This window comes from Orbicella faveolata, unplaced genomic scaffold (genome assembly GCF_042242905.1).
Source record: "Orbicella faveolata isolate gen_17 unplaced genomic scaffold, um_ofav_v1 contig_12, whole genome shotgun sequence".
Taxonomy (NCBI): Eukaryota; Metazoa; Cnidaria; class Anthozoa; order Scleractinia; family Merulinidae; genus Orbicella; species Orbicella faveolata.
In genome coordinates, this window is record NW_028301539.1 from 25,717,501 (window position 1) to 25,739,248 (window position 21,748).

The 21,748-nt window shown below is 39.6% G+C and overlaps 1 protein-coding gene across 1 annotated transcript; it reads left to right on the plus strand.

The window, feature by feature from the left end:
- The first annotated feature begins 14,928 nt into the window (after positions 1–14,928).
- On the plus strand, positions 14,929–19,230 carry LOC149117338 (uncharacterized). The gene is made up of 2 exons (XM_089282999.1): positions 14,929–15,182; positions 17,481–19,230. Exon 2 carries the CDS (start codon positions 17,534–17,536, stop codon positions 18,527–18,529), a length of 996 nt encoding a protein of 331 aa, XP_089139125.1. The 5' UTR covers positions 14,929–15,182; positions 17,481–17,533; the 3' UTR covers positions 18,530–19,230.
- The last annotated feature ends 2,518 nt before the right edge of the window (positions 19,231–21,748 follow it).

A 21,748-nucleotide genomic window follows, 5' to 3' on the forward strand; every position in this document is an offset into this window, starting at 1 on the left:
ATTAAAAGACCTCCCGGACAGAAGTTTTTTAGAGCGTAAAGCTTCTCTTGAGACAAGGCCTGGCCAAACGGAGTCGCAAGTAGACCCAAGTTTTCAACTTGCGTCCACTTGCGAGTCCGTTTGGCCAGGGAGAACATCCGCTCTTGTATAACTCTAATAAATTTAGAATCAGAATAAATTGGTTAGCGAGCTCAATAACCATTCTAATGCTAAACTGACAATGTTTTCTAATAATGAAGCCCCGCAAACATCAAAGGAGCAAACAAAGACGGCTGTGTTTATGTTGGAAGGTACACTGCCGTCATAGAGTACAATCGTTTGTTTAGCGGCGCTGTCGCAATATATGCATGAAACACGTAACCAAAGCGCTTCTATTGGTTTGTTTCTCAATCAGAAGTAGACAACTTTTGTGTTTTGTGCACGGTCAAAGCCAAAAAAGCAAACAAAAACTTACAACAAAGAACTTGTTGGGTTTCATAAAACCATATCCATGTGGTTTTTTTAAATTGAATTACCTGCTTTGTTTGTTCGCACGTACGACCAAACAAAATACATAGTGCAATCAGTAGGTGTTGGACAGAAAAAGGGAGAGAGCATTTTTTGATATTCCTATTGGTCACTGAGAAAACCAATATTAACCTTCGCGAATGGTGTATTTGCCGATCGTCGTCACATAAGAAGGTCTAAGAGAGGAAGTCTTAGAAATATCCAAAAAACGCTTCAAACGCTTTGGCGCATTGATAATCGAAGGAGATTTTGGCCAAGTTTCATAAAAATCCATCAAATCAACGTATCCTATTAATTAGCCTAAGGTAAGGGAATCCGGGCAAAAAAAGCCCAAGGTTTCGAATTATAAAGTTTGTCAACCTCATGACAGCCAGGATACAGCACATCAAAGATGTTATCAGCGCGGCCATGTCGCCGACCAATGGAACACAATCTTATCACTCCAAATTGCAGTCCCAATAACAATAACTCATTATAATTTACAGGGGAATACAATTTCGCAGTCAAAGTGATTTGCAGTAAGGGAAAAATTGAGATCTAACGGAAGGTGTTGTGAGTCAGCGAACCAGAAAAAAGCAAAGGGAAACCGACTAAGAGAGCGGCGTTCAACAGGCGACCCGGAGCAAAACGCGCACCTACTAGGGTATGCTTTTGTTGTAGCATTGTACGTTCAATCTGTTTGTAAGGTTGGTTAAACCATGAGCCTTTGCCGTTAGCGTGAGTTCGTGCTTCTTCGTCTTTCCTTGTTTTATCCGCCCCGTGTTTCTTATCACATACTATCCAAGTGGTCCTCTCTCTCCGTCTTTTCAAAAAACTCAAAATAACTTTGTTTACAGACCGTCATTCCAAGATTTACTAATCTTCCTTTAAACGACGCAAAAACGCATAACTCTTTCGATGTAAACAGATGACGCAAATCTTTGTATTTCAAGTCCCCAGATAAAACCAGATATTAAATTTATTAAGTTAAATTTATAGTCAGTCAGAAGTAAACAACTGTTGTGGTCTGAGCACGGTCAAGGCCCAAAAAAGCGAACAAAAACATACAGCGTAAAAAGAACTTTGTTGCATTTCATAACCATTCCCCTCTATTAACTTTGCTGTAAATAAGTGTTTTGGCTATACAACGAGCAAAGAAACTCTTTTCCACATGTTAACAAACCTTGCCCTTTGAAAGTCAGTAGTAACCTGAACTGGCTTTACCTGCCTAGCTAAACTAAATAGAAAACGTGTGTGCGTCTTGCTCTGTTGATAAAGCTATAACGTGGTTCAATTACCTGCCACAAACTCAAAACGTGTAGGTATTTTCATTATTACATTTCCTTGAATAATCAATCAGTAGTTTTCAAAAGCTAGGCGCTCCTTCTTTTCTTTATCCTATGCATTTCCTTTTTTGTGGACATTTTTACATGTAACTAACTTAAAAGACTGTTCTACAATAACAATATCTAACTGTTTTTTACAATCACAGTCCATTTTATAAGATTATTCGTCCACGTAATGATAATTTAAAAGTCAGGGCTTTGTCGATTCAAAACATTTCACTGAAAAATTAACCCTGCAGACTTAAATGAATGACTTTCGCAGGTAACAACTTGAAAAGCTGTTTTCTTGACATATGCAAAGCCTTTACGTTGACTTGTTAATTTTACATGAGACGTAATTTATTTGCATTCGAAACGCTTACCGAAAACAACAACCTCGCTAGCTGATTCTACCACGTGTCTTTCACAAAGATAGAAAGCATCAAATGTGCCACAGCACTGGACCATCAGTGGTCCCTTTTGTGAGCTTTAGTGTATATGATCATTTGGAGGTATAAAGGAGCCCACTGATGGAGTGAAGTCTGCGAGGAGAAAGAAGAATTTGAATTATTGTGGTTAAAATACTGTTTGGCAAATTGATTACGTTCGTAAGCCTCGTCTTCAACATCGATCAACAGTAGACCAGCAACGGTGTCTTTGGTTGTATTTAAGTATTTGGGTTTTAAGACCCCGTTGATGGTTTCCTGATCCGATGAAGCATAGTTGATTCATAGTTGGAGGCCGAAATTTTCTCTATAACTTAATGAAATACGAGAAACGTGATAGTGCGTAATTATAATACAGTCGAACCTCGGGTGTAATATTATACATTTTATTCTTGGGGTTCGACATTTTTATGTTTAAAAAAAAGCTTAGTGTAACATGTAAATAACTAGCACAATCAAACTAGATCTTTAAAACGTAGCAAAAACAGAGACCAACGACGCGCGGTATGGATCAAGTTTCCTGACATTTTACAATTCAAAATGGGGCTTTGTACAACAACAACAACAACAACAACAACAACAACAACAACAATAATAATAATAATAATAATGATAATAATAATTATAATTTAAAAAATCCAACACGTTTAATATACAAAATAATATACAGAATGTTGTAATATTAACTTGTGGGTACCCCTCTGTGGAGTCCCTTACGTTTTCGTGGGCCGCCCCACATCTCGCGAACATGTGAGTTGGCTTATGTCGGACATTGTGTTGACAGTGTTTAACGTTGCGTTGAGTATTTGAGCCTTATCTAAAGCTATCTTACAACATGGTGTCAGAAGTGAAAACCTTTTAGAGATTGCAAGGAGTTTATCAGGGCTTGGCTGAGTTACAAACCGCGATGGCTGAGCGAGATACGAGAACTCCAGGTCCTTTGGTGCTCGATGCAAACGCAGCGGACAACTGGAGAAAGTTTTTAATGCAGTTTGAAATTTATCTCGTGGCGAAAAGCAAAGATGACAAACCAGACAAATTGAAGGTAAACATGTTACTTCACTGTGCTGGACCCGAAGCGATTGAAGAATATAGTCATTTTGTTTATAATGCTGGAGAAGACAAAGAATGTTATGCGGATGTTTGCAGCAAATTTAAGGCACTCTGTGAGGGAGCAAGGAATGTCATTTATGAGAGGTTAGTGTTTAATAAGCGTAACCAGAAAGAGGGAGAGCGAGTTGATAACTTTGTCAGCGAACTGAAACGGTTGTCGCTAACATGTGAATTCGGCGAACTGCGAGATTCGCTAATAAGAGATCGAATTGTGGGAGGTGTATTATCTGATGAGCTGAGAGGGGAACTTCTAAAGAAACCTGATCTAACCCTACAGCAGGCTCATGATTATTGTCGTACCTTTGAAGCCTCAGAATTACAAAAGTTCAAGTTCAACATTCAAGCGAGTGCTGGAACTGAGCATTCATTAGGAATTCAGCCTCTTAGAAAGTCAAAAGAAGCTGACAAGACAGTTGCTCGTTCTTGTAAGTTTTGTGGTTACAAGCACCCATTTACTCGACCATCTCGTTGTCCCGCATTTGGAAAACAGTGCTTAAAGTGTAAGAAAGAAGGTCATTTTGCCCAAGTGTGCCCAGGGAATGTAAAAGAAGGTACGAAAGTTGATTTAGTGCAACAAGAAAGTCCACCAGACCTAGACACTCAGAATATGAATAAGGAGGTACATACCTATTTTGGATCTATTGAACTGGACAGTGTTTCCGATTCCAGGAAATCAACAAAGAGCCTTATCACTCTTAAGATTGAAGGGCACAATGTTGAAGTAAAAGCAGACACAGGTGCAGAGGCTACCGTCATACCCTTTCATCTGTATAAGAAAATCTCCAAAAAACCTCTCCAAAAGATTCAGCAACCCTTGAAAGGCTGGCTTGCAACTAAGCCCATTCATCCAAGAGGCTGTGTACGCCTTCAAACTCAATACAAGAATCGTCAAATGAACCTGTTGTACCTTGTTGTTGACGGGAACTTTACACCCTTATTGGGATGTGATGCCTGCTTGGATTTAGAAGTCCTTCAGTTTATGAATCTCCAACTGATAGATACACCAGTAACTAATCCAGCCATGCCGGATACGCCAAGAGCACGTGGAGACCAGACCATCTTCCAGAAGGACCCAATATTGAGGGAGTACCCAGATTGTTTCAGTGACAAACCCGGCACACTTCCAAACAAAGTACATCTGGAAGTTGATGCTTCAGTACCCCCAGTTGTTCACCCTCCCAGGAAAATTCCAGTTGCTATGCTGGAGCCAGCACGAGAGAAACTCAAAGAGATGGAAGAAGATGATATTATCGTGAAAGAGGATGAGCCTACGTCGTGGGTCTCATCAATGCTAGTTATTGACAAAAGAAAGGTGAAGGATAAAAGAAAGGACACTCCACTGTCAAAGGATGATGTCAGAATTTGTATTGACCCAAGAGATCTTAACAAGGCCCTGAAAAGACCCCATTATCCAATGGTTACCGTAGAAGAAGTTGCAAACCGACTTTCAGGTGCAAAGAGTTTCACATCACTTGATGCATGCAGTGGATACTGGCAACTCCCCGTAGATGAGGAGAGTTCCAAGCTCTTGACTTTTAACACACCGTGGGGGCGATACCGATTTACAAGACTCCCTTTTGGTATCTCACCAGCCCCTGAAATCTACCAAAGGGAGATGGACAGACTGTTTGAAGGGGTTCCTGTTGAAATCATAGTGGATGATTTCCTGATACATGGTAAAGATCAGCTTGAAGTTGATGACAAATTGAGAAGAGTACTTGACAAGAGCAGGGAGGTAGGATTGAAGTTCAACCCTAAAAAGGTGAAGCTTAGAGTACCAGAAGTAAGTTATGTTGGACACCTGTTCTCATCTGAAGGTTTGAAACCAGATCCGGAGAAGATCAGAGCCATTAATGAAATGCCACCCCCAGAAGACAAAGAAGGTGTACTTCGCATACTAGGAACTGTGAATTACCTGGACAAATTCATCAAGCACAAGGCTGACATACAAGAACCCATATCGCAACTTACCCAAAAAGATGCAGCATTTGTTTGGGAAAAGCCACAACAAGAGGCCTTCGACAATCTGAAATCAGTCATCATGAGTGCACCTGCACTAGCTTATTTTGACAACAGCAAGGAAACAGTGCTAAATGTAGATGCAAGTAGTAAAGGCCTTGGTGCAGTGATCCTACAGGACGGCAAGCCGGTTGCATTCGGATCCAAAACACTAACTAACTGTGAGAAAAGGTATGCAAACATCGAGAGAGAGCTGCTTGCAATCGTCTGGGGCGCACAAAAGATCAAGATCGTTTATCGTTTGTACCGCGTATAGACCACCAAATACTCCACTGTCATGTTTTGACTCTGACTTAATTGAAACCTTTATTTATGCTTCGTCGTTTAATGTGCCTATCTACCTGCTTGGAGATATGAATTGTCGTCTTGAGAGAGACGACAATCCCGAGACGAAAGCCTTACTAAATTTTTGCCGCTCCTACAATCTCTCACAACTCATAACTAAGCCAACACGAGTAACGGAAACCACCAGCTCAATTTTGGACGTAATCCTAGCTTCAGATACTAAGCAAGTTCACAATGTTATGGTTCTGGAAAGCGCGATCAGCGACCACGACCTAGTCTACATTACATTAAAACTAAAGAAAGAGCGCTCTAAACCTGTATATATCACTACCAGAAGCTACAAGCATTACAAGGCCGACACATTTCATGATGATATTGCAAAAGCACCGTGGTCAATAGTAGATGTTTTTGATGAGGTCGAGGATAAGCTTCACGTATTCAATCTGCTTTTTTCTTCTATACTCGACGAACACGCTCCGATTAAAACCTTTAAAGTCCGCGGAAAGCCAAATCCATGTGTAACTGATAACATTCGTGCGCTGATGAAAACAAGAGACGATTGGCGCAAAGAAGCAAGAAAACGAAATGATCCTATGGCTTGGACGGCTTACAGAAACTTAAGACAGGAGGTTAAAAGAGAAATTAAAATTGCTGAACGAGAATTCTTCACAGAACAGATTCAAAGAAACCCAGGCAATACAAACAATATTTGGAAAGCAATCCGCCAAATAATTCCTAGAAAATCCAAATCCCAGCGAATCTTCAGCAAGGACAACAGAACTGTTGCAGATGAGTTTAATCGGTTTTTCGTTTCTGTTGGCCAGAGTTCCGTTGAAAAATCCAGTCATTGGCTAATGAATGCAACATAACACTCAACCGAAATTTTTTTGTCCCAAGACAATATCCTTCATGCGAGCAGTTTCATTCGAATACCGTAAGCAGTGGCGAGATTGAACGCATAATATCATCAATGCCATCAAACAAAGCCCCAGGGATCGACAAGATTTCTGTTCGTGTTTTGAAGGACTGCCTAAACCCGATTCTTCCAGTAATTACGTCTATTATCAACACTTCTATTGAAACATGCAAATTTCCTACAGCTTGGAAATTAGCTGAAGTGACACCTCTCCATAAAGGTGGAAACCACGAACTGGCAAATAACAACAGACCAATTTCTCTTCTACCAGTTTTATCAAAAGTGTGTGAAAAGGTCGTACATAATCAATTCACTTCTTACTTGCATTTAAACGACAGGTTAACAAAGACCCAAAGCGGCAACAAAAAATGGCACTCAACCGAAACATCTGTCATAGAAACAACCGACACTATTCTTAAAGCGATAGACCAGAAGATGTTGACTTCGGTAGTGTTCTTAGACATGAGTAAGGCATTCGACAGTGTCAACCACGAAACCCTAATTTTGAAGCTGCGAGATGTAGGCGCCTCAGACCCAGTTATCCAGTGGTTTGGTAGCTACCTTAATGATAGACGACAAGTGGTTCGAATCCATTCAACATTGTCAGAGCCCTTGCCCATAGTCTGTGGCGTTCCGCAGGGAAGTATACTGGGACCACTTTTATTTAGCATTTACACAAATGATCTTTCTTCAGCCCCACAGAATTGCAGCGTCCAGAGCTATGTGGACGACACTAAGCTAGTTATATCCTTCAAAATGAAAGATACTGTAAACGCCTTTGCTGACTTAATAGTTGATTTGCATAGAATAGGCCAATGGTGTTCCAACAACCATTTATTGTTGAACCCAAGCAAAACTAAACTCATGGTGTTTGGCAGCAGGCAAATGCATTCCAGACTGGACACTCCCAGCCTCACCTTCATGGGAAGAGAACTCGTACCGGAGCACACCGCTAAAGATCTTGGGGTGATTTTGGACAAGAACCTGACCTATGACGAACACATTACCAAAACTGTCTCCTCCTGTATGTCTTGTCTCGGTCAAATAAGCCGCACAAAGCATGTTTTTGACAAATGCACCCTACTATCTATTATAAATACTTTAGTTTTTAGTAAACTTTTTTATTGTTCGAACGTGTGGGCGAATACATCAAAAAGTAATATAAATAAATTACAAGGTATTCAGAACTTTGCCGCTCGAATTGCGACCAGTACACACAAATATGATCACATCACACCAGTTTTAAAAGAGCTTAAATGGCTACCAGTCGCGACTCAGTTATATTTCAGGAGCGCTATCATGGCCTACAAATGTCTAACATCTCGTGTGCCGGAGTATCTGTCTTCCCAGTTCAGTAAGCGAGGAGAAATAAGCGGTCGTGCCACAAGAAGTTCACAAATGCTGAACATTCCTCTTTTTAAGTCTGCCAGTGGTCAGAGAACGTTCTACTACAGAACAGTCAGTATCTGGAACTCCATGGATAGCTCTCTAAAAACTCTCGAGAAAGTATCTGCTTTTAAGTTTTATCTTAAACGTCAACTTATTAAGGATTTTATAGATTCCTAATTCTAGTTAATTAATCTTAATGAATCTTAGAGTTTTTAAGTAGTTTTAAATTATTATTGTATTGTCTTTGAAAAGCCTCTAAAGGGAAAGTCAATAAAGTATGTATGTATGTATGTATGTAAAAATTTCACACCTATGTATATGGGCGCAGAGTAATTGTAGAGACCGATCACAAACCCTTAGAGTCTATCTTCCGCAAGTCTCTGAATGATGCTCCCCACAGGCTACAAAGGATGCTATTGAAACTTACCAAGTATGATCTTGATGTGCGATATGTCCCTGGAAAACAGCAAGTCATCTCAGACTGTCTTAGCAGAGCACCTCTCAGTGATACGGAGCCAGTCAGTGAACCAGAAGATGTAATTGGAATCAATCTTATTGAGGAGCTCGGATTTGAAAGCAGCACACTGAAGAGATTTAAGGAGACCTCCAGCATTGACGAAACCTCGAGAGTAGTGATGGAGTATGTCTTGAAAGGGTGGCCGTCTGAGAAAGAACAGGTTGATGAGCTTGCTAGAGAGTACTGGAGTTTTAAGGAAGAGCTGAGTGTGGAGGATGGATTGCTGTTTAAATCAGACCGAATAGTCGTCCCAAGACCACTGAGGGCTGAGGTGCTGGATGAAATCCATGGAGCTCATATGGGAGAAAGTAAGAGCCTTAGCTTTGCCAGAGATTACGTCTTCTGGCCCTCAATGACAGCCCAGATCAAAGACAAAGTCAGCTCCTGTTCAATTTGTAATGCCTTCCACAACCGACAACAAAGAGAGTCATTGCATCCACATGACATCCCTGGATTACCTTGGCAGGTAGTCGGGACTGACTTGTTTGAATATGGAGGCCGAACATACTTGTTGGTCACTGACTTCTATTCAAAATACTTTGAAATTGAATTACTGCGTCAGAACACTGCCACCTGTGTCATTAACAACCTGAAGAAAATATTTGCAAGGTTTGGAGTCCCGGATAAGGTTGTGAGCGATAATGGTTCCCAATACAGCAATGCCAGGAATCTATTCGACAGCACTCATGAGTTCAAGCAATTTGCTGAAGATTGGAGTTTTTGCCACACAACGAGCTCTCCAGAGTACCCCCAATCAAATGGTGCAGCGGAGAGAGCAGTGCAGACAGCAAAGCGCATTTTGAAGAAGGCTGCAGCTGACCAAAAAGACCCTTTTGAAGGGCTGTTGAAGTACCGCAACACTCCATTTTAAGATATCGGCGTGTCACCTGCACAGCTGCTGATGAGTCGGCGCACACGCACAATGATACCAACCCATCGACGTCTCTTATTACCGCAGGCAGTGGATCCTGATAGAGTAGTGAAAGCGCTGCGGCTACGTCAATTTGTCTCTAAGAAGAATTACGACAAACAGAGTAGAGATCTGCCTCCACTTGAAGCTGCGGACAAGGTGCGAATTCGGCCAAATAGAGATAGAGAATGGCGTAAAGCAGAAGTGTTGCCACGATCATACTTAGTACAGGATGAACGAAGGCAGATAATCTCAGTCCCAAATGATCATCCAATGAGACCACGGCTGCATGATCCTCCTTCAAGTCCCCAGTGTGCTGACTCTCCAATATGTCCATCATCACCTTCTATAAAGGACTCAGCACCAGAACCAATGGAATCAGCAGAAGGACCAAGAAATGCAGAACGATCACCTATTACAACCAAATCCGGGCGACAAGTTAAAAAGCCCCAGAGACTCCTTGAATCCTGTTAGAGGGGAGATGTTGTAATATTAACTTGTGGGTACCCCTCTGTGGAGTCCCTTACGTTTTCGTGGGCCTCCCCACATCTCGCGAACATGTGAGTTGGCTTATGTCGGACATTGTGTTGACAGTGTTTAACGTTGCGTTGAGTATTTGAGCCTTATCTAAAGCTATCTTACAACACAGAAGATAACTCTTTAAAAAGAATGTCAAACATTTAAAAATAAAAGTAACAACAATAATTTGAAAAAGTAACAATTTACATAATAATAATAATAATAATAATATTGATAACAATAATAATATGTTTTTTAAAATAAAAAACTTTATGGAGTACTTTTTCATACAAACTTAAATCTGGTAAATCTATTAAAAATTCAGAAATATTTCATAATAATAATAATAATAATAATAATAATAGTAATTATAATAGCACTTTTATACCCACATATTACGATGTGGATATGATCCCAGGCGCTTTACAAAATTATTTATATTATAAGACTATTCACAAATAAAAAAATTAAATGAAAATAATAATCCCAATTCTAATCATATTTTCATCGAAATAAAAAATGCATCACAATGAGTGATAAAATAAATTAGAAGAACAAAAGAATTAAATAACGTAAAAGATTGTCTCCATCTATCATCATTATAAACAATTTTCCAATATCATTATTAATGTCAGTTTATACTGTAAGCCTCTTTGAATAACTATGGTTTTAAAAGAGATTTAAAAGTTATAAAATTGTCTGTTTTTCTGATGTTTAGTGATAGCTTATTCCATAATAAGGGTGCAGCTGGCGCAAAAGATCTATCACCTTTCGTCAGTCACTGGTTAAAAGGGCCGTTGACGAGAGGTTTTTTTTGGCAGTTGGGACGCGCTTTAGTGGCCGTTGCGTTTGTGGAGAGGTGGCCGTTATAGAAAGATTAAAATAACACTGAATGAATGAACCGTCTGCCGGGACCAAAAACAGTGGACGTTGTAGAGAGGTGGTCGTTGTGGACAGGTGGCCGTTACGTCGACTTTGGGGCGTTAAGTGTAAAAATATTATTCAGCTAATATTTTTCTAAATTTCATGTTTAACAAATAAAGAAGCCTCGACTGTGCTCTGTTCTGTTGTAAAGCACGCAGGACGCGGTAGAGCACGAAAGAAGTGTAGGGGAAAACACGAGACGTAGTCGAGTGTTTTTCCCTACTTCTTGAGTGCTCTACCGTTTCCTAAGTGCTTTACAACAGAACAGAGCACAGTCGAGGCTTCTTTATTTGTTTTATGATAAAGAATCAGATAATTTCCCCACGCATTCGGCTGAATTTTCAAACCAAACTTTATTTTCCAAACGAGCAAAAGTGGCGTCAGCCGTGCACTGTTCTCTGATAAAGCACGCTAAAATAAGCCAATCACAATCCCTGTTAGAATTGTTCAAATAATTTGATTGGCTAACGAAGCGACAGCTGTCAATCACAAAGTGGACTTCAGCTAAGCTTTCAGTTTCGAGTAGTTTGAGCGGCTTTCGAGAGAAGAACGATGCCTTCAAAGTTCGCTTTTAAGTTAATTTTTAAATACGGATCTAAAGGCAGGTAAAAGTTTATAGTCCAGAGGAATCCGGCCGTATTGTGGCCCATGAAAACGAGCACTTTTGCAATGGAAATTACGAAACGCGCAGCTCAAAGCTTGTGGATGAAAATGCGAAATGCCGAGTTGAATTTGAAAGGAGCTACAGTTATTTACGGCTTGTAGCCGCATGCAGCAAGGTTGCCCGAACTAGTGTAAAAGTTAGAAAGACTTAACGGCTCCCACTGGCTCTACTCCGAGCACAGAAGACAATATCAGAGCAAGTTTTGCATTGACCACTCGTCGGTTTACTTTGCTGAGATGACCGAGAACGAGCGTTACTACACTGCATGTAAGTGTGTTGTTTGAGCAAGTGACCATTTTTAATTGTAAATTCACAAAAATAAAGCTTCTTATCGTAAACAGAAACAGTTCAATTGTTGTTTTCTGTCGTTGTTTTACTTCTTAGTATAATTTCTACCTTCGTAACAAATATAATGTCTTTATCGAAGCACTGTTTAGGTTGAGAATTTGTTTATTTCGCTACAGCTGTACATGTTTTTGGCGGGAATCTAGCAAAACTTGTTATTTTAGTACAGTTTTAACACTACTGTTGCTAACAATGGTCTCTGTGAGCCATATTTTCTGCAGAAAAATAGCTCGCTTCCACTGCGTTTGTCTGAGTCACAGGGGATGTTTAATTTGGGTCAAATTTGTCAAAATTCCGAAGCAAAAGTTTGGAAGCCAACTTACCGTCATCAACCCGTGCTCTGTTCTCTGATAAAGCACGCTGTTTCAGCCAATCAGAGCGCGCGTTATATGGAAACTTTATTATAATATTTAGTAAATCCCAATTTTACTGCGCTTGTTATTTATAAATCACAATTTCAAGGACCTGCGTGATTTATAAAAAGTAGGAAACGTGCCTTCGCGATTTATAAATCGCAAGTGACTTAACCTTGAAACTAGTGCCGACTTAACAGTGCAAATGTGCAAATCTGGTGCGATATGAATCGAAGGTGCGCGATATTTATCGCACATGTGCCACATATAAATCGCAAATCTGCGAGCCGAATCCTGCTACCACAGCGAGGCCCTTTGCACCGAGTCACACTGACGAAAACCCTGGAGTTACAGGTAAGGAAAGGAACGGAGAAAAAAGGAGGGGCCTGCGCCCAGGCCTCGGCTCGTTTCAACCTCGCTCTCGCCACAAGTCCCGTTGGGGGGCGTTTCGCCTGGTACGTTCGTCTCGCGATTTGGTCTGTATACGCGTAGCTGTCGTCCACCGGGTTTAACCTGCTCATTTTCGCCCCTTCCTCCCCCTCCTCTTTTTTTACCCGTTCCTTTCCTTACCTCTTACTCCACCGGTTTTCGTCGGTGTGACTCGGTGCAAAGGGCCTCACTGCGGTTGCAATTTCGGTGGCAACCGTCCAAGCACCTAAACCCTCTTTCGGGCCACCAACTCGCTATGGGGGGCCCTGGTGCCACGACCCTTTGCATCCCCAGGCACTAAGCGCAAATATTAAAGTGCACCTAACCCCAAAAATGTTTTTTCGCTAAAACGAATCTACTTGTTATTTGAAATAGTTCTGCGAAAAAATTTTTGGATTCCGTTAAATCCTCGATTTTTTGTGCCCCGGCGAAATCTCGAAAATAGCTCCAAAAGACCGCCATTTTGTTTCACGACCGAGTTTGAGGAGAATGGGTCCAGCGGCTCTTGTGACGTCTACCCAGGGAGGTTGGATATCTCACGTCCTCTCATTTCCTTCGGGATGGTGCAATACACATTCGAAAAGTGCGCTGAAACGCCTTCCAGAGGCGCTATCGGCTGTTGCAGCAATATTCCAGATTTAAAGAAAGATATGCTGTACAATTTACTGACGATGATCGGCTAATGGTGCAATAAAGACGTAAACTATGGTTGATTTTGTTGAACCGAAACAAGCGAACTGAATCTGTGAGAACCATTGAAGAACTCTCAGTAGAATTTGTTCCGCAGACTTTCGAACGCTATTTTCATAAATTTTCTGCTAAGAGCTAACCAGCAATTTGTACAAATACTACCGACAACCTGTATCTTCCAATCCCGCAGTATTTATAACATAACCGGCAAAGTTGTGTGATCTGATCATGATAAAGAAGCGTTATACTGGTATGTAAATAGATCGCAACTGTGCGCCGCTAACCAACACTTATTTCTCTTTCGATTTAGATGAAAGTCGAAGATTAATCCTTTAGAATTACATGATAACAAAATTTTTTGACTCACAGAGTTTTTCGAAGGTTTGGAAATCAGCAGTGCGACAAAGATTCTGTGCAATAGCGTCAAAAATATGACCGCGTAACATTATCTGCGGACCGCTTAGGGAACACATCCTTTTCGCTTATCCGACGAATTTCACTGCAAGCTTTAAGAACAATTTACATTGGTTATTTGGAGTTACGACTTAAAACGTGTGACAATGTGAAATCGGTAATTGTATGAAATGTTTCCTTCCGCCTTGCTTCCCGCAGCTTCAAAAATACAGGTCCAAACAATACGATTTTCAATCGATCGAAGCCAATGTTTTGGAGGTCATCAAGTCTCCAAAACTGCAACACGTACGTCGCTCTTATAAACATGAAGCATTCAACTGAAAGTAAAACACAAACTGGATTTAACAGAACAATCACACCTTGACAAAATACATTCTCGCTAAGGACAAATGTAAACGGGCTATAAACACGCGTGGGAATCTTATGTTTAGTTGACGAAATTACCATCCAAAGCAGTCCTCGAGTTTTCTTTCCTACTTTTCGTTTGCCTGCTCCTCCACTTCGTATCTAGCTTTCCATTCCTAATATACAAGCAGCTCGTCCGCAAAGAAGTCTTCCCCTTCGTCGCTTGAAATATTGTAAATTGCTCTCAAAGCTCTAAGCAGTGAGTTCACGGTTGTCGAACGTGCTAGATCGAAGTTTATTTCGGAGTCTTCCGAATCGAAACTTACCTCTGACTCCAGTGACGAAAAAGAAATGATTCTGAGACAAAACTTGGACGTTTTAGTGCCAAAATACATCGGAACGATCAGTTTTGTGTTCCATTTTCTCGAGCAAATACAGAGTGTTGACTGAGGCGCTATTGTGTTTGGTTCCTGGGTAGACGTCATCAGGTACCGCCGCCCCAGCTCCCTAAAACGCGGTCGTGAAACACTTCAAGCGCGACTTTGAAAGGGCATAGAAAAGCGAGGATTCAACCAAATTCAAAAATTTCTTCGCCCAAATGCTTCAAATAAAGTCTAGATTCGTTTTAGCGAAAAAACATTTTTGGGGTTAGGTACACTTTAACATATCGCAGATATTTGCTATTGATATATCGCAGCGGATTTGCACAGTTTACGCAGCTTGGGATTTACGTATCACACATTTACGTTGGTTGTGATTTATAAATCGCAAAGGTACGTTGGTTGCTTGCGGTTTATGAATATATAAATCGCAATGTCACACCGCTTGTGATTTATAAATCGCAAAGACACTTAAGCGAATTACTAAATAACATAAAATTTAGCAAAATAATGGCCAAGTAATATAGTCGCCCCATAGTCGACCTGTTTATTTTATATGAAATGTTTTTTTTCTTTTCTCTTTTAATCGAGTGTTTCCAGCTGGTTTATTTGCATTTATTTAAGGAACACTGGAAAGCTTGCCGAGAACAACAACCTTGTCGATGCTACATCGACAAGGATAGGAAGCATCAACATCTTTTTGCTCAGCTAAGGTAAGTCAAATATGTATTAAACTGTTAGATTAAAATAAAAAAACTGCTAAGCTATCGGAGCTCCTGGCGGAGAAGATCCGTAGCTATCAAATGATACGTTTTAAAGAATTCCTGACGTTAGCTGGTTTTATAGAAAACCTGTATTCAATTGCGATCGCTGAGAGGCAACGAGCCGATATTCGGGGGATCTTAAAACTGGGGAAAAATTTTTTTAAAAAAATGTTACTATAACCGAACAGTTTACAGCACTAGAGAAAATAGAGCTACAAATGTGTTTGTCTTGCAGCCGACGAGTAGACCAAATATTAAATACTTAAGGTTACTCCAAACCTTCGCGGGGCTACTTTTTCCAAGTTTTCTTTTTTCCAACCAAATTAAAGTTCATTATTCAAGTTGCATTTTCCAAAAAATGAAAGTAAAAGATTAAAACGAGCGCGAGTTATTGGGAAAAAGAGGTTTAATAAACCTTCAAGGCATGTACTCCTCAGCGACCTTTTCGCGGCATATGGCTTGATGCAGAGATCCTATATCAAATACTTTCAATTTGAGATTTCATGTCCGTCAAGAGTGCCTTCTTGTAATCACGCTTCAGCAATTGCTCCTCGGTTTCTTTTTGTTTTGTTGCGCATCGCTTTTCCCCGTTTTGCCCTATATTGTTGACCACCGGCCTAAAACGTGACCGTGAAACGCGATTGCTTTACTGCGAAGCTCAACTTTCCATACTGTGAACGCTAGGGGTTCTGTACATGTTATTCCATTGGCTGGCGGCATTTTGAATTGACATATCTCTCTGAGAAGGTGTGATATGTTTATAAATCTTTAGAAGGCGAAAACTTGCACTTGTTTTTCGAGAGAATCCCTCCTCTTTAAATCGATTAAAAGGATATGTAGAATCGACGGTTTTCCGTGAAATTTTAAAATGTATTCTTTACCTAAAAGGCAACCAGTGTAATTTTTGCGAAACAAGCGTAATATGGTCATATTTGCGGCTCGAAGTTAGTAAGCTAGCTGCTGCGTTCTGTACTCCCTGCAGTTTAGTTATTTTACAATCTGAAAGTCCATAAAGAAGTCCATTGCAATAGTCAATTCTGCTTGTGACGAAAGCATGCAGAACCATTTCTAATTTATCTCTAGCTAAAAATTTACTTATTTGCTTAATATTGTGGAGCCAGAAAAATGCCGCGCAAATGCCGCGAAAATAAATGAGTTTAGAGATCTGTGCGAATAAGGAGGACGAATCGAAGCTAGACAAATGATTGTCTATTCACTGCACTCTAATTCAGGCACTATTCTATTACATCCAGCCGGGAAAACGAAAAAAAATCTTTTGGTGATAGATCTTTTAGTGTAGCTACGTCTACACTGTGGAACGCACTCCCAGTAAGCCTGCCCAATATTGATTGTATTTTAACTTTTAAATCTTTTCTTAAAACATTTATTTTTAAGTTAGCTCTTAGCCTTTAACGTTTGAATTACTTTATTATTGTTAAATTTAGTTTATGTACATATATTTAGCATATTTTAATATTGTAATGCGCTTTTGATCATTGAATGTTAAAACGCCACTAACCCCCCCAAATTTTTTTCATTTAATAAAATTTAGTAGTTTCCCTGATTACTACAGCGAAAAAATTATCTCGATTTATAAAATCCCTGCGTTTCTACAGGCGTTTAAACATGTAATTTCCATGTTCACAACCGCGCAATATAAATTAATAAATTATTATGATTATTATTATTAAAAAGAAGCGACTTTTTCAAAGCAGTTTAGCTATAAAAAACTGCGAAAAAACTTTTCTTAAAAACGTTGTCGGACGTTGTCGGACGTTATTATCAAGTAAAAGAAAACCAGTATGAATATTTTATAAACACGAGAAAAACAATGGTTCATTAAAAAGAAAGGTAACATAGAAATATGCTATAAGGTGAACAAAGAGTTTAGCACTGAAGGAGTCACTCTGAGTGTTAAGGTTAGGCCTCAGTTCTTTGATGAATAGCATTTCGTAAACGAGGCAGTCAAATTTCCCCTGGCACTTCTTGAGAACAAGAAATTGGCCCTCATTAAGAAGATTTTTGTCACCGTGCACTTCTAAAAGGTGTTTACCGATGGCCGAATACTCGTGTTCGGCAATGCGTTGATGAAGGTGTCGGGCTGTATAACCAACATAATCTGCAAATAATAAAATGATAAGTAATATAATCTACACGTTGATGTGAGCTAAGTTCAATTCCTGTCAGTTGCCTGCCTTATACAGGTAGTAGAAGATCTTTAAAACAAGAATTCGCTTCTCTCCACAGACAGACGGGTAATTACTTCGAACAGCCATACAAAAAGAGAATAGAGCTTCAAGATGTCTCAACACAGCTTTGAGACGTCTTTTGACCACCACTTTGAGAAGTTATCTTTATCTGAGTGCATACCCTGGATGACTGTAGGCTTAGTTGAGTCTATTGCTATAGTAACAATCAACCTCTGTGCGATAATTGTTTTTATAAAAAAACCTGATTTCCGCATGCGAAGCACGCATCTGTTGATAAATTTGGCGGTCATAGATATGTTGGCTGGAGGATTTGTTATGTATGGTCTGTTTTATTCGGTTGGAACATTTTGTGATGTGTGGAACTCGCATTTAAATGAAGGTTGGGCAAATGATATACCAGATACATCCTCCCAGTTTTTCCCTATTAGTTCTTTATCAAACATCACTATTATTGCTTTAGAACGGATGCACGCGACATATCGCCCGTTCATGCATCGCTTGCTGAAGAAATCGGTGTACGGAATAATAATTGCCGTTGTTTGGGTTACAACCAGCTTCGTGGTAATTGGCCATGCCCTTCTTGCTCAATATGGAGAACCTTCCACGCGTTATTTCTTATTGATTTCATTTATTGGGTTGTGCCTTTTGATTATTTTTGTTTCTTACGTGTCCATTGTTATTAAAGTCCGTTGGGGAGCGCAGCTTCAACGCCATGGTGCAGCCAGTAGAGAAAGAAAACTGACCATGACATTGTTGATTGTGACTGTTGTATCTCTACTTCTATACCTGCCATTTATTATATTACGTTCGGTTTTTAGCAGTCAAGTAAAGAAGGACTTGTCCTTTTCAGAGTATTTTCATTTATTTAATGTAATGTTGGCTTTTTATTACGCCAACCACCTCGTAAATCCTATATTATACGCTATCCGCAAGCCAGAATACAGATCAGCTGTACTTGCACTTTTTCGGAATCGACCACAGCGAGAAAGACGTGTTGCAGATTTATCTCTCCGTAACAAGGAAATAATGGGAAGTAACAACGTAAGGTTATTGCGCATTAAATATCTGGACGAAACCAGTTCTTAATTGACTTGAGAACTTGCAAGTGTTGTTGCTTAGATTAACCAGCTAAGTCAGTTGAATTTGCTGACCAAGTAGTTGCCAATTTATTACAGATTGTAAACAATTATTGGATGCGGTTTAGATGATGTCTAGAATAATCAAGGCCGAGGTAGGGGTTATTAGTTGAAACCGAAGGATGAGGCTGATAACCTTCACCGAGACCTTGATTATTCTGGATATCACAAAAACCGAATCTAATAACTGGTTTATTATACATTGAACGAGAAGAAGAAAAGGAAGTCATGTGTTTGCTTCTTCACTGACGGCAAGCAACAGAAAGCGTGCGAACTTGACATGATTACCCTTAGAAATCATGCACCGCGGTCATACATGACATGATAACCCGTGACCTTGAGTGTCCTTGACGTGATTATCGTATAATCTGCAGCTAGATGACGTCACAGGCGTTGATTTCGAAAATTCACTGTACGCTTTTGGCCAATCAGAAAAGAGATAGTGAGTTCAATGTATAATAATAGAATAATCAGGCTCTAAACCTAATAAGGCCAGGGAGTGGATTAATTTAGCTAAGAGAAATGTGTGGTAATGATATAACTAACACATACCAAAATGAGATGTGTAAATTAAAGAAATCAAACAAATGTAGGAAAATAACCTAATAATAATAATTGCAACGTTAATAAAAAATAGTCTTATAACTGAAACTGGAAAACAATCTAGTAACTCGGTGACAACATTTGTACCCTAAGTAGGTGACCAAAACTTTATGTTATGATATCTTTAGTTAAGTAACGAGTTAATTGCCCGGTATACGTACTATCTTGAGTGCGATGATATTTTCGATTTTCCAGCACTCGCCATTATGATAAATGCCAAGTTTATATCGATGCAGAACGCGAACTGAGAAAAGCATCCTAGGTTAAGTGATGCAAAATAGCCGAAATCGACGAGCTCGCTGCTCAAAACCACTGAGCGCAATAACAAAAACGAATTATTATTTATTTTGTTATGAATTGAATTTTATTTATAGCTCTGTACGGAATGTTTCGGTTTCCGAAAGCAGTGGTGTATCCATAAGAGGCTCAACTTGTTCATATTACGTTGCTATTCTGTTCACGTCATAGAATCTTTAATAGAGGGAAATATCCCGGGGGGGGGGGGTACCCCCTTATATGGGCTCTAGAGAAAATGAGGGAGACTCCTGGTCAAGTTATTTATAGATGGACTCTCGAACGGAAGTCTGTTTTCCGAGACGTCCGCATCAAGACCAACCTCGATCTGATGTTTTTAGAGTTATGGCGGTGCGTGACAAAAAGCTATGATCGCGTTTGTTGAAAACCATGTATTTACCTCGTGATTTTTAGCCATTTAAGACATTGAAGTATTTGGAAAAGTGCTTATTTAAATGTTTGTGTGTTCAGTGCAGTTATATTAATCAGTGTCCTAAGTTCCAAATGTTAACACCATTTTCCGGCAGCCATATTGGTGTCCCACAGAGGAACACCAACATGGCGGCTCCATATTAGGCTTTGTAAATTTGCGCAGAACAGTTCGACGAATATCTCAACTTTGCGACAGCGCACACACCTTAAACTTGACGAAATGTCTTCTTTATTTATCTTCTATAATATCACAATTTCTTGAATTTATCCACTGAATGGTTTTTGATTTTATTTGTTATTGTGTGACAGTGAAAACGCCCTACGGTCCTGGGCTTATCTCTCAGCGCCTCACGTGTAGAGGATCCTACTCAGGCTAACATAAAACTTCTCACGTCAGTTAAGGTGGCTCGAACGGAGTTTTGAGTAACGATACTTTTCTCCTTTGATCGACTAGAGTATCACCATTATCAATCCAACAGAAAGTCGACCGTTACCGGCGTGCTAGAGAAAGATAAAACTCAGTTTCAAATGAACATACCGCGTTTACCAAGATCTAAGTTACCACGGAAACATTAGGACGTCATATGGCATTTTTCACGAGGCCTAATAGCTTACCATTAAGGGGTAATTTTGGAAATGAGAGGTCGGATCTACGATCTGACATAGTTGTCTAGACGATGGCACAGTTTTAAAAGGTAAAATTCTCAGAGCGTTTTCAAGAAAATTGCGATTGAAGTTTCAAGGTGTTTTTAAATGTTATTGTAAACTATGGCTACAAGACTTCAGTTAATGGTATTTTGGTACTAAATGAATCTTACAACATCTTATTACCTCCAGTAAAGATCCCGGAGAAAACCCTTTGTTTTATTTTCTGAAATATTGGCTTGAATATTAAGTGATGTGGGGTGTTATTTACCTTTTTTTTTTATCAAAGATTGACCCTCGAATTGTGTACTTGGACGGGAATGTAAAAACAAAAGAACACACACACTCGATGATTTTTTTAAACTTGGCCCTCAATGAGATCAATTAATATTCAACGTAATCCCTAAATTTCAAATTTATTGAAACATTTGAAAACCACGTCAACTCAGCCTCAACTCAGGCCAAGGTGCTATTACTTGAAAAGTATCAATCATTTGAATCATTTTATTCACAATCAGAAAAACGTATTCCTCTTCTCAAGGACCGTCTTCCATGTACCGGAAAATTCAATGCAAATAAAATAAAATGAATTTGCATTGTGTTTTAGCTTGCCCAATCGCAACAGGAAGATTTTCAAAACGAATTGATCTTTTCAAAAGTTTGCGTTATCCGGAAGGCCCAGGTGCATTAACTGCGGTAATAACTGATCTTTTGAAAAAAAGGGAGGGGGGGGGGGGGGTGGGTGGCTCGAAGAAACACCGTTTTCTTATCTCATTAGAATTAGTTTTTAATTGATTTCCTGAGCAGCAGGGACCCTTCGGGCACTCAACTCAAGGCCAACTGCTATTACTTGAATAGTGATCGATCATTTCAATCATTCTATTCAAAAGAAAACACAATCAAGAAAGGCCTTTTTGTCATCTGAGTTCAATTGTTTATAACTGCTTCCCGGCAAAATGCAGTTTATGCTTTCGGAAAATTGCTTATTGAAAAGTTTGCACAAACGTTTGTCATCAGGTAAAAGTTTGTTTTCCACCATGTTTGGCGGCCAATTTTCACTTTGCGTGACAATGACGAAAATGAATTATTAAATTTGTTGTGGCGGCCCTTTTGAGAAAAGATTTTTAAAAGCGCTTTTACATACATCAGTAAGAAATGTTTTGTTGAGGTAGCTTAGTGTTTCCTAAGTCAGTCA

Excerpts from the sequence above, each read along its gene's own strand:
- LOC149117338 (XM_089282999.1), top strand. The coding sequence starts at position 17,534 with ATGTCTCAACACAGCTTTGAGACGTCTTTTGACCACCACTTTGAGAAG.